This window comes from Ziziphus jujuba, chromosome 6 (genome assembly GCF_031755915.1).
Source record: "Ziziphus jujuba cultivar Dongzao chromosome 6, ASM3175591v1".
Classification (NCBI taxonomy): domain Eukaryota; kingdom Viridiplantae; phylum Streptophyta; class Magnoliopsida; order Rosales; family Rhamnaceae; genus Ziziphus; species Ziziphus jujuba.
Window position 1 is genome coordinate 31,004,103 of NC_083384.1, and position 14,093 is coordinate 31,018,195.

The 14,093-nt window shown below is 29.4% G+C and overlaps 1 protein-coding gene across 1 annotated transcript; it reads left to right on the forward strand.

Annotated features, from left to right (window-relative positions):
• The first annotated feature begins 11,725 nt into the window (after positions 1–11,725).
• On the forward strand, positions 11,726–13,661 carry LOC132804267 (uncharacterized). Its single transcript, XM_060818396.1, has 2 exons — positions 11,726–11,915; positions 13,120–13,661. Exons 1-2 carry the CDS (start codon positions 11,747–11,749, stop codon positions 13,329–13,331), a joined length of 381 nt encoding a protein of 126 aa, XP_060674379.1. The 5' UTR covers positions 11,726–11,746; the 3' UTR covers positions 13,332–13,661.
• The last annotated feature ends 432 nt before the right edge of the window (positions 13,662–14,093 follow it).

Here is a 14,093-nt window from a genome sequence, read left to right on the forward strand (position 1 = left end):
AAAACCCTTTGACTTGTTTTTTTACCCCCCTAAGTACTTCTTCTCTTTAGGGTTTCATACCTTCTTCCTCAACAAAGAGTTGCAATCTCTTGATATGCATTGGCCTCCAACCGGATGACTTTCACGGCAGACTTTCAATGATCGGTGATGAGATGATGATTACAGTGTTTTTTTTTTTTTTTTTAAGTAATTCTTCTATCTCCTTCCTTATGGGAGTAAAATTTCAGCACTCAATAATATTAAATTACTCTAGGCATTGAATGTTATACAAAATTGGTCCCATGAGAATCTTCTTCGCAACAATTAATCAACTATATATCACCATGTTTAGTTGACATGGGGAGAGATGAACCTTTATACAACGTTGGGAGTATTTTCAGCAAAACTTTAGTTGTGATGATGAAGCATCGTTGGAGGTGGTTAGATATCTACCATCCAACCTACAATCATGGCTGCTACACAAATGGAGCTAGCTGCAACAAGAAAATAAAACCTAATGAAAAAAGAAATTTTGGTTAGACAAACTATGGGCAAAAGAAAATTCAATGGGGCTTTTAGTAAATTCGCAAAAGTATGCCGTGGGAATAGATATTTTGTCGTGTAGAAAAATGCTCTCTAAATTAATAAATATTATTTCGGCCTATACAAGCCAAATTGTCCTAACCTTTAAGCCTATTCATCTTTCATTCAAGTCCATTGTCTTTAATCCAAGTAGAGTAGTTTATTTATTGATTTTAAAGCCCTTTAGCCAAGCTAAAAGCCTACATGTTTTAGTCCATAATTCCAATTTCAACATATATATATATATATATATATATACATACTTTGTAAAGTCAACTTTATATACATATATTTGTATATTGGCCCATTATCTTAATATATAAAAATCCTTGTACTATCTATATAGTACGTGCATATTTATATCTTGTTTGAATTTCTCTCTTGCCAAATATATATATACGTATGTATACACATGGGAAAGTGGCAAAATGCTTCTAGAAAGACAATGTTCTTTCTTTTTATACCTTTTTTTTTTTTTGGGGGGGGAAATTTTCTTTTTTTCTTTCTTTTCATACCTAAATACATTTATTTAATGAAAGTTGTATTTTCCAATAAAGATATCACATCTTCTTTCATACTTACCCGTAAAACCCCTTCTCCCTTTACTTCTCTTTCTTTTTCTCTTTCATTCTAGCCTATTTTTATATCTTGTTTGAACTCACATGCCATAGCCCATTTCTATATCTTGTCTGAATTTCTAACATGCCAAGTATATATACACATGGGTAAGAGGGAAAATTCTTCTAGAAAGACAAATTCTTTCTTTTTATACTTAAATACATTTGTTTAAGGGAAAGTTGTATATTCCAACAAAAATATTACATCTTCTTTCACACTGACCCATAAAACCCCATCTCTCTTTCTTTCTCTTTCATCTTCTTTATCATTCTAGCCCCTTTTTTAATCCAAGCAGAGTAGTCTATTTATCAATTTTAAAGCCCTTTAGCCAAGCTAAAAATGCACTTGTTTTGGCCTATAATTCCAATTTCAACATATGTATGTATATAAAGTCAACCTTATATATATATATATATACACATATGTTGGCCCATTATCTTAATATATAAAAGGCTTTGAACTGTCTACATATATGTAAATCTATGTAGTAGGGGCGTGGGTTTGGGGGTGTGTGTGTGTGTAATCCTCTCATGCCAAATATATATACACATGGAAAAGTAGGAAAATGCTTCTAGAAAGAAGACATTCTTTCTTTTTACACCTAAATATATTTGTTTGACGGGAAGTTGTTTTTTTCCAAGAAAGACATCACATCTTCTCTCTCATTTACTCGTACAACCCTTTCTCTCTTCATTTTCTAAAGAAGCCTATTCCTAAAAGCAAACACACTCCCAAATTACTTTACATAATTTGAGATTGATTTTAAACCTTCAGTTTACACACTTCAGATGCCATTTAAGAAAGAGATGCTCCTATTTAAACTCTTTACTTTCTTTGCCCACCACAATTACAAGAAAACTTTCTATTATTCAAAGTACATCAAGCAAATGTTGAGTAAAGAAGGAGATTAAAAGAGGGTTAAGGACCCTATATAATGGGGACTCTCTCCTTCATTTGGGAAGTAAAGAAGGAGATTAAAAGAGGGTTAAGGACCCTATATAATTGGGACTCTCTCCTTCATTTGGGGGAATCTTTTACTTGATCTTCTTCTCCTTCATCCTCTCATTCATTCCAGCCACATACATAAAGTAACTTGTAACCTCCGAATTTCAACCACCTTGGAGATGGAAACCAGAAAAGTAAGGATAAGCTTATTAAATGAAGTGTGAATTAAAATTTGTACTCCTCAATTTTAACCTTAGAAAGCTTTACTATACCTAAGCATAGTTTGTATAGTTGGTTTCTTCCTAAAACAAACCATTCAAGGAAAATACTCGCTATAAAACTACATTGTAAAGCTTGCTTCTTTTCCCTATTAAAATAATTTTCCCCATTTATTTTGCTTTTCTTTGTGGAGTTCTAAATATGGATTTTTATTATGTTTTATTTTATTAGCTTGTCTTGTTTGATATCCTTTTATAATATTTGATATCTTTGGGAGTTCTGGCTTGTAATGTCTCACTAAATGGTATGGAATTGGAAAGTAACTGACTTGTCTCACTAGCATAAAGAATACAAGGGGTTTAATCTGAGAATGAGAGTTGTGTATCCAAAACAAGCCCAAATCAAAGAAAACATAACATCTTGACAAGCATGTGAAGTCCAAAGGATTCAAGCGCTCATGCTAAGTACATGATACATTTTGGCCTCAACAATTGTTCTTTTACTTATTAAGGTTGAAGAATCCCTACAAAAGAATTATTGAATATGCTGAGATGAAAATACTATAACAAATTAAAAGAAAAAAAATATGAAAATACGAAGCCATGATTTTTGAACCTTTTTGCAACTTATAAGTACTTGGTTGTTTGGGATTTGTTCAATTTAGTTCTTTTGTAAAATGTGTTAATATAACAATACAAAAGGGCCGAACCATTGAGATTTTAAGGCTAAAAAATTTTAAAAATTTAAAAAGAAAAAATATATATTATTTGTTCAAGGCAATTAATACTTTTAAGTAGTCCATCAAAAGTCTTCCATCCAAATTATATTGACTTGAGAATTGTTATATACATAAACAATTATTATCACATTCAAATGACTAATCTATTGTGAATTGATTTTTTTTTTCCCTTTTTGATCGCTAGAGTTACTATAACACCTTGCTTACATTGATACCATCCCTCAATTTAGCCACCATATTGATACTATCGCAGCATTAATATTGTCCTTCAATTTAGTCACTGAATTGATATTGTCCCCAATTTAGCCATTTTCAATAGATCACCAATTTTTGGATTATTTTTATCTAAACATGCTTAATTTTGGAGTTCTTTCAAATTTTGAAGCCAACCGTTTTGAAAATACCTCGACGTTACAGGAGTGACTATCATTTTTTGAAACATCTCCAGTTCTACACCCCGACAATGTAAGATTGGATACTAGATAGCTTATCAATGCCTCTTGCACCTGCTCACATTGGTCATCACAATCCACCCTCCTTGGGATTCAGTGTTCCCACTAGCACACTTCCTGTTGGGTACAGGCTTTAACACCATTTGCAACATCCTGCCTTCATTGACAGACTGCTATACTGATATTGTCCTCTAATTTAGCCACCGCATTCGATAATAGGTTTTTTTTTTTTTTTTTCAAAGCTTCCAAAAAAATCACCCATCCTTAAATTACTCTCGCATGAGCACATTTAAGTTCGGAGTTCTTTTTAACCCAAAAGCAAACCACTCTAAAAATATCTTGATTTTATAAAAGTGACTATCATTATATTTAAACCATCTTCTGATCCACACCTGGACAATGTAGAATTAGATATCAAGTAGTCTGCCAATCCCTTTTAACCCATCCACACTGGTCATCACAGTTACTTAAACTCAAGTATTCTCATAATTTGATTTGAACTGCATTGGTTCTTACACAATCCTTAGTTAGATATAATGCATATGAGTTAGGATACATTGGTCATTTACATTTCAACAAGATTTTTTTTTTTACACTATATTTTGATTTTATAAACGATATCCTAATATCATAAAATCAAAATATTTTAATGCAATAAGTATTATTATTATTATTATTATTATTATTGTTATTATTATTATTATAGGTTTGCACGTGTATGTTATGATAGGATGTGCCTAGTACTATCCACCTATAACTCAAGTTAGCATCCCTAAGGGAAATAGCGGATCCAGAAATTTAGTGAGGGGCATCATGGTATAATGAAATATATTTTTGAAAGCAATGGTGCTATAAATTGTTGCATTAGCTTAATAATTATGCATGAAAAATTTTCATCTAAATGAATTTTAAATTTTAAATAATGATTTATTTGCTATAATTTGGAGTTAAATTAAAATGAATTTTTTCACATATAAAAACCTTTAACTTCAAAGAAAAGTTAAAGAAAATAAATGGCTAATTGAATGGATAAAATAGAGATTTTAATCAATAGGGACCAATAATTACTAGAAAAGATAGAAAAATTTAACGTGAGTAATGATATAAAATAATTTCACTTATTTCCCAACGAAAAAGTAGTTTACAATGATAAAAAAATAATAATAATAAATAAATCAAAAAAATACTTTGTAAATATAAAGAAAATAATGCATATTAAGAAATAACAAAAAGGACTCTAATTAATTTTTTGAGAGGGAGAATTGCCTATTATGTCTGCAAAATTATTTTTTAAAAAATAAATATGTACTTTTTTATAAAAGAAAAAGAAATTGAGAGGGAGCAAGTGTGCTAGATCCACCGATGCTCAAGTAAATCTTTAAATGTATTATGCTTTTTATTTAAAGAATAAATCCTTAATAACGAATTTCAATAGATTTTTTAATATAAATATTTGATTTAACACTCCAAATATAAAATATAAAATATATTTTTTATTTCAATATTATATTGATTTCATTTAATATAGCGTATATTTCTATGTTATAAGTAAAATAATAATTGTTTATAGAGAAAATAAAATTAAAAATAAAAAATAAAAAATATTGTTAGAGAACTTTTCAAAATTTTATTTTTTACATTAAAAATGCTCTTGATCATGAAGAATATGCTTTTTATTTTAAAAACTCTATTTCCCAACGGACTTTCTATTTATTTCATATTCTTTATTTTAAAAAATCAAAATTTAAAATAAATAAATAAAAAATAAAAATTTTAATAAATTTTTTACGTTGAGTTTTTTTAATGTAAAGAGTATCTTTGGTTCTTCAAACATAAAGAGTCAAATTTCCTTTTTATTTCAATATTACATTAATTGAATTCAATGTGAATATTAGTTTTCATGCCACATTAATATTTGAAAGATAATTTATATAGAACCCATGAGGAATATAAATGGAACAACATATATATATAAAAAAAAAAATAAATAGCATGATAAAATAGACTTTAAAATTTCACTTTTAATTTTAAAAAATGCTTCTTATTATAAAAAATATACTTTTTATTTTAAAAACTCCATTAAAAATAATTTATGGCCAATATAATTGGGTTACGCACACATAACTTGGGCATGCAAGTCCCACTAACATATTTGCGTAAGTCTACCGTGATGCGAGGGTAACAGCATCATTTTGTTTCTTCTTTCTCTTCTTTTTATATGTGACGCTTGAAACAGAAACTACACCACCAAGTTTTAATTCCTCGCTAAATTTACATATTATATGTTTGATTAGGTTTGATGAATTGTGATAATCAAGGATAGTCTAGTCAACTGGGTATTGTTTAATTTTTGGTCTGTACTATGAGTTTGGTTGATTAATTTGGATGGAAAAGACCTCTTCGATAGTGTAAGTTTGAGAGAAGTGCGAAATTTGCCTATATCTTACTGATACTATGACTTTTAAAAAGAAAAAAGAAAAAAATGAATATGCGACTCGCATATACAGATCTTGAATTTGGTGATAGTGGAGGTATATATATTGATTACCAGCTCTATAATTTCCTTTTATTTATTTACAGATCTTGAAATAATCAAGTTGGTTTTATTAAGGCCTGTTTTATCTTAATAAAAGAAACTGAGTACTTTCTAGGATATGAAAGAAACAACATAAAGGGTCATATATGCAATGAAGAATCCCATACCCAATAAGGGACTCACACATTTTTCTAGTTGAAGGATCAGTTGGAATTTTATCATATTCCAAGGACCATAGGATTATTTATACATATATATATGAGGAATACACAAATTTCTCACTGCTTATACAAATTGTCGTTTTAAGATTCGGAATCTCGCTGTCAAGCAAAATCAATTCATACATATTGGTGATTACAGTAAAGTATTGAAGCTGACAATAACACTGCTTTAAAAGATCATATATTTCAATTAACAGACGAAATAGCACAAACATATAAAATAGCTACTAATGAAAACCTTTTCTTTTTTTCTTTTTTTCTTTTTTTTTATTGGAGCTCAGAAGTGGTAAAAAACCAACGAAGAAAACTAGTACTAATTAAGGTTACATACAAACAAGAATCAGAAATGAAACTGTAGGTAAAAATTGATACAGCACTGCTGCTTTTGACTAGTATTAGCAACAAAAAGAATAAGTATACAAATAAACTTTGGCACAAAAACAAATCTAAAACTTTCTTCATGGATAATCTTAAGCACTACACCAATTATACATCACTGCTTGGGGGCAGAACACTAACATGATTCGATGGGATTTGTACGAGCTCGGAGGCCAAATCCTTAAACTGAAGAACACCTCCATCTTTACACTTTGATAGCATTCGAACAGCTTCTTCTCTCGTCATCTTTACTTTGATTCGAATTCTAGCTTCTTTCTCTTCTCCAGAGACACCACAGCTTATTACTCCGTGGCCGCGGAGTTTCACTTCTTCTTCTTCTTTATTCAACAGCAACGGCTCAGATGCCTCAAAGAATCTAACTTTCTTTGTCTTATTTGGTGATGGTTTTTTACTAATTAGCTCATCTCTGTATATAATGTTTGTGGCTTTGGGTTTCAGAATTTCAAGTTTCTCATCTAAAGAAAACTTGTTGAATAATGAAAGAAAAGAGTTCCACATTTTTTTCTAGAGAATTGAAGAAGAAGAGAAAGAGATCGCTAAGATCAGATATTAAATGGGATTAATTTGAAGTGGAGGCTAAGAGAGGGTGAATATATATATATATATATATATAGAGAGAGAGAGAGAGAGAGAGAGAGCAATCTCAGTTTTTTTTAGATGACTATAGTGGTCGCGTTGTGTACGGCAAATGCAAATTGCAATATAATTTTATTTTATTTTATTTTTTTTATTATTATTTTTTTTTAAATCTAGGAATCCAAAGTAGCAGTTGACGGTCAACTCTAACATCCAAAAACAGGTAACTCATGTTCTTTTGTTTCAATAAAGTTTCTTTAGGTATTTGGAAGAAAAAAATTAATGAATGTTTTCCAGTTGAGAGCATGAATTGGACAGCACTCGTTTTTAAGGTATTGTCAAAATCTAACCGTGAATTTCACGGTTTTAAGATAAGATTTCACAAATAATTTTTTTTTTTTTTTTAAGTGTGCAATTACGTATAAATAGTTTTTTTTTTTTTGTGGTTAGTTTCTTTTGCAGTTTTTGGAAGCAATTCCCAGTTTTCGTAAGAGATAGATATGAATATATGTTTCCCACCTCACTTGCTTATTGAGTCTAGAATGATGAACGGAGACAAAAAAATGACACACTATAGGACTGAGATGATAGGCCTTACTCATTAGTTTGAAAGAATCTTATTGATTTCCTTAAGAGAATTTCTAACTTGTCAAAACATTATATTGTTTCAAAATTTGTATGAGTTTCAATCTTTTTTGTTTACTATGGTCTAATTTTCGAATTTTGGAAAGTATTATTAGTGTAGTATACGCGCAAAAATTTCAATTCAAGGAAGATATATAAATTGTCTTTAGCCTAATAGGAAAATAAATATTTTTTTTAAACATTGTTTCTAAATTTGAATCATACATCTCTAATATCAAAAAAAAAAAAAGAAAAAAAAAATGAAGGTATATAATTTGTAACTTAGTGAAGTGTGTTTTGATTTATTATTGCCTATCAAGCTTGCTACAATTAATAACAATCCTCACAAGTAAAAAAGAAAAAGAAAAAATTGCTATATATTAATACTTTTCTTTTTGAATAACTAAATATATATATATATATATATATATATATTTTGAAAATTTATATTAAGGCTTAAAAAAGCAACGTGTTATGAAATATAGGGATGTACATGTACATTAATGAAACCAATATGAATTTATATTATTGAGAGGTTTTGTAGTATTGCATCTTTATCTTTATATATATATATATATATATAAATAGATTAGGGTACATACAGTAATATACATATGAAATACTGTAGTTTCCTCATTATTTTCTCTGTGTTCCTACATGGATCTTTCTATCTTTTTATATTACTTCGTTTCGTAACACAACCATAATAATAAGATTTGCATACCATATTATCAGGAAAAACCAACACTAATTAAATAAACGTAGTATTTCTTTTAACAATAAATGAAAGAAGGCGACATGATTAATTTACGCGTAGTCTTTCCTATGCTTAGTAATACACATGTAATTACGCGTATTGGAATTGATAACACGATCAAGGACTAGACTTGGTCAGAGTAAATTTAAATTATAAAGTTGTATCATAATCAATTATGGCAATTAGAAACATTTTTACATACAAACATTTTTAAAAACTTTTACAGAACATGTCATATCATCATGATCATGCAAATACCAGGAAGTCGCTTAAATCATGTCTTATTAATCAGGACTTAAAAGACACTTTTTCCATCTTTATATTTTTAACAATCCTGAAATTTGCATTTTATCAATTAAAATTAAATTAAATACTGAATGTTCAAGGTATATGTCATATACTTTAGGCCCACTTAGTTACGTGTTAGAGTCTTCTTTTAATTAAGATTGAAAAAGTCCTTCAACCCCCAGATTTAAGTCAAGAATAAAACTTTTTTTATAACTGAAGCTCTAAATTGAGAAGGATGTATATATATAAAAGAAATATATATATATATATATATAATTTCCATATTATTTAAATTGACTAAGCAGTCAGTGCTTGAAATATTAGCCATACAATACGAATATAGAGAGACTCTGTAATCCTAACTTTATCAAATTCCAAGGATGATTAGTAAAGGGATAGAGTTTATATGTTGAAATTCCATTCATGTCAATTACCTTGTTAGATGGCTACTTTTGCCAATCTCTGTCTTCACTCTATTCAAAGTGACAATCAAGAGGACCGGCTGATTTAATTTTTGTTTACCCCTTGAATTGGTCTTGGTGTTCTCTTGCTTATATGAATGACATTTAGCAGTAGGTTAATATGAATGAAACATTAAGACAATCTAAAATCAAATTTATAAATCTAATAAAATAATATTAAATCAATTTATCATATTATTTGGCAAATGTAATTAATTAAAGGCTTTATGATTCTGGTATTTGTATATATATATATATATATAGAGAGAGAGAGAGAGAGACATATAAACATCCCAATTCTAGGACATGCATTTTAGAATTCAGTAACTTTTTTTTTTTTTGGTAATTAACGATATTATCAACTTGTCACATATTCGAACATAAACAGAAAAAGATAAAGAAAGATAACATTTATCAACTCAACTACAACCTCACTTAAAATTCAATAACCTATGGATAATAGGTCAAGGACAATAAAATATGTCCTTTTGGAAATTCCCAAGTTCCCAACTAAAAAAATGTTTTTTTTGCTACAATTTTAATTACTATTTGTCATCGTAATAGTAATAATAGTTACACCGGTGGAATTATTGTTAATGTAGTGATAAATTATTATTAATTGATGGCATTGTATTTTTTAATTCTTATATTTTTAATAGCCAATCAAATTGTTAAACAAGTGACAAATACAGTTTTTCTTTTGAATGAGACCTAGGGACCCACTACGGGAAAGACTCAGAATTTTTTTTTCTTTATCCAATATTTATTTTTCTTGAAAATAAATAATTTAATTATCTTTATTTTTTTTATAAATATGGATAGCAAATTCAATGTCAAATTGGTTTTTTTTTTTTTTATTGTGTAACAAATATCCCAACAATAACATTTATCAAAATTTATTATAACAAAAATTGATAGAGAAAAATATAAAAAAAAATAATAATTTACTTTTTATTGACTTAAAATTAAAAGAAAAACATTAAAGAAATAATAACCTACTTTTATTGACTTAAATTTTAAAAGAAATGTTAATTCTATATAATATCAAAGCTAAATATTCTTAAATTTCTAAATTTAAAACTCAACAAATTTATTTAAAAATTTAAAAATAAATATATAGATTCAAAAAATATAAAAAAAAAAAAAAAAAAAAAAAAAAAAAAGATAAGGTCTCCACTTCGTTAATGTAAGTGGAAAGCTTCAACCTTTTAGCCCTTATTGCCAGCCAAGTTTTTGCCTAGTAATGTCCAAGTTCTTGACTAGTGAATAGTAGTAGATACCTTGATTTCCAGGACAATAGTTTTTTCAATGCAATCATAATCACCGATTTTAATTGGAAGTGTTAAAACTTGTACATCATAAATAAATGATAGTGCACTTTTAGCCCACGACCTCCCTCCCATGCCTATAAGACTAGCAAGAGGATTTTTTTTATTTACCACAAAAATAAATAAATAAATAAATAATTGAGTAAAGTTTTCAGGCATCCACGTATCACCGCAACAGTCCAAAATTGATTCCAAAAAGTAATAAATTCACCACAACAAAAATGACAATATCAATCTTTTCAATTTCAAATTGTTCAAGCTAAACGACTGGGAAATTCCCATCATTCCACACAATGTGTAGCTTGAGGATTGCAGACTTAATTACAATAATAAATAAATAAATAAAATCAATTGAGCCTTATGGCTGCAAATATGTATTTGAAAATGAGCTAATTTATTAAAAATATTTAAAAATGAGCTAACAGATTTGGGCTAAAAAGGAATTGGGTCGAACCGGGCCAAATTAATTTTTTCTTTTTAAATACAAAGTCCCACTCCCATTTCTAATCTGTTATATGAATAAATCTCTTATTGCTAACAAAAATCATTATTTCATAGAGATTAGATTATTAATTTATCAATAAATGAATAGTCATTAACTTAAAAAAAAAAAATTGGATTTATGATTTTAACACATGTACAGCATTAATTTTTACCAAAATATATGCATAACTTATAAATACGCATACAATAATGATCATGATGTTGACAACAATTGTGTTTTACCCAACTATTTTTTCCGAAAGAAGGTATTTTCAAATAGTGGTAAATATTAAATAATTACATGCTGCGATGAAAATGAAATAAAAATACCAAATATCGAATATGCATTATAAAAAATTAAAAATGACAAACTCAGTATTGATTTTATGAAAAATAAAAAATTAAAAAAAAAAATTGGGTGAATATTGAACAATGGGTCTTACACATTGAAATGAGGAAAGAATGATGTGCGGCTGAGATGGTTTGGAGCTTACATAAAATCTAGTACACCGAATTGTTGCACATTAGTCATCTCTGAGATGGTCAAAATCGCTTTGCTAAGCTTCATTGAACTCTCTTGCACGCTAAGAGAGAGACACAGAGAAAGAAAGAAAAGAAATACAGAGACAGAGACAGAGATGGGTGGAGCCCAAGCCCTGAAGAGAATCCCGCGCATCAAATTTCCTCAGAGACATCCGAAACCTTCTGGTCTTTCTTTCTCTCTTTTCACCTTCAATTTTCTTTTTTGTTTAAATTGAATTCTGATTGGCTAAAGATGGAATTTTTTTTTTTTTCCATTCAATTCTGATTTGGCTAAAGGTGGAATTTTTAGATTTTACAACTGATTTGAAATTCGTAATTCTTAATTTGATCAAAGTACGAACCTTTCATTTCAAATTTAGCTCATCTTGAATTTGCCCACATGATGGTTGATTTATTGGCCGCATGATGCTTGCTTTATTGACTGATGAAAGTTCGACTCTTTCATTTCAATTAAGCTCAATTTGAATTTTGGCCGCGTGATGCTTGTTATATGAACCTATCTGGAATTGGGTTTTTTCAACGTAATAATGTAATGATCTGACTTCTTTTTGCTCACTCTTTATGATTTTGTTGTTGTTTGTATTTCCTCTGCATTTAGACCAATATTATTACAGTCCGTGCTTGCCTTGGAATCCGCTTTAATCAATCCTAAATGATCCTCGAGAAAAGAATCTTCCTGTTAAGATTGGCTGACTTACATTTACACTTTAATCTAAATCCATGTTCCTTGAGAACGTGAACAAGGATATGTTTGGTGGTGCAAATGCATAAGTTGCCTATATAAAAATGCTTATTGCCGGTGGCTTGTAAGTATTCATTTATATACTTATTTAGGCCAATATATGAATCTTTTTTACACTCTACATCAACAAAAATGCATCTATTGCCCTCAGTATTCCCTATAATTATGTGGAAGTGGGTGTTTTTCCGTTGTTGTTAGATTTAGGAATACCATGTTAATGGAGGTGCATATGCATGAGACAATCTGCCTATTTTGTTAATGTAGGTGCATATGCAGGAGACAATTTGCCTATGCCAAAATTTATAGCCAATGGCCGATAGTATACACTATGCAGTCATTGCCCTGTTATATCCTTCATGAAGTCTTCAGAATTAAGAATTACGTATGTGCTTGTTTTTGTATCAATCTAGCATGATAATGGATAGATGGGTGAAATGTTTGATTATCTTGATGCATGCTTGTCGTCATAGCCTTTGAACCGTTGCTTTAGGACTTCTTCTGCCATCTGGATCACTATTTGTACTCTTCAATTTTTGGTTTATATTCTAATCGTTTGTTTCCAGTTCCTATATGGAGAACTGCCGTGTTTTTCTAGATATGACGAACTAGTGAGTATTTATTTTTCAGGTTCTGCATCTGAGCCTCAAAGCAATGCTACTAAAACATTCTTCTCAGGTTCAAAGGGCTCAACAACTCTGGGAGGGAAAGCTTCTCTTCAGCCCAAACGAACACCTGTGTCCAATGTAGAGATTGAGGCTATTCTGGTGTGTAAAACCGGCTTTCTATTTTTTGCAAGAATTTTCTACCTACTTTTCTTGTTCTCTCTTTTTCTGCAATAATTTTATTAGCCTTAGTTCAGCCTGTCCTCTAACCAAATTGCTAAGAAGTATAGAAAAGTCATAAACTAGATGACAACTTTAACTTTACGGTAGATGCCAATTCTGTTTAATTAGCAATTCAGTAGATTAGCAAAACTAGGACATCTGCTTGTTTATAATTGCCCTTGAAATATTCAGTAGGGTGTTTGTATAAAAAATATTGTAAGTTTATTTGTATTGTAGAGTGCTATCACATGATATTTTAATAATGTTGCAGACCCATGATGTCTGCATATCCGTACTGCAAGTGAACATTCAACAGAATGATAACCGTATAATTTGTTTCTTGTACATCTTTGTGCCTAACATTTTTAAAGGTGAATAGGAAACAGTTGAACATTGCCCGATATGTTCACCAGTTCATTAAATCATTGTTGTTATGATTTCAAAATGAATAGGTAAAGCACGAATTTATTTATTTTTTGTCTAAAGTGAAGAAAAATATCTCTTCTCGATATATATATATAATTGCACTGTAAAGTATAAACCACGTCAAGCATACACTGCACGACACGTTGATGGGGTCACGTAGTTGTGATTGTAATGAACTGAAAAGTGGAGCCCACTGCCGCTAGAGCCTCTCATAATGTCTTTTCTAAAGCCATCTTATGAGTCAAAATTTGTTTTCAACACGTCAGCACGTGATGAAGAAAAGAGAATATTAATTAATAATTATCTTAAAGTTGTTTGTTTATCCGCAGACTCGATTTGGGACGTTTAGAG

Excerpts from the sequence above, each read along its gene's own strand:
- LOC132804267 (XM_060818396.1), top strand. The coding sequence starts at position 11,747 with ATGGTCAAAATCGCTTTGCTAAGCTTCATTGAACTCTCTTGCACGCTA. Across the intron at positions 11,916-13,119 it reads GAGACATCCGAAACCTTCTG|GTTCTGCATCTGAGCCTCAA; the intron begins GTCTTTCTTTCT and ends TTTATTTTTCAG.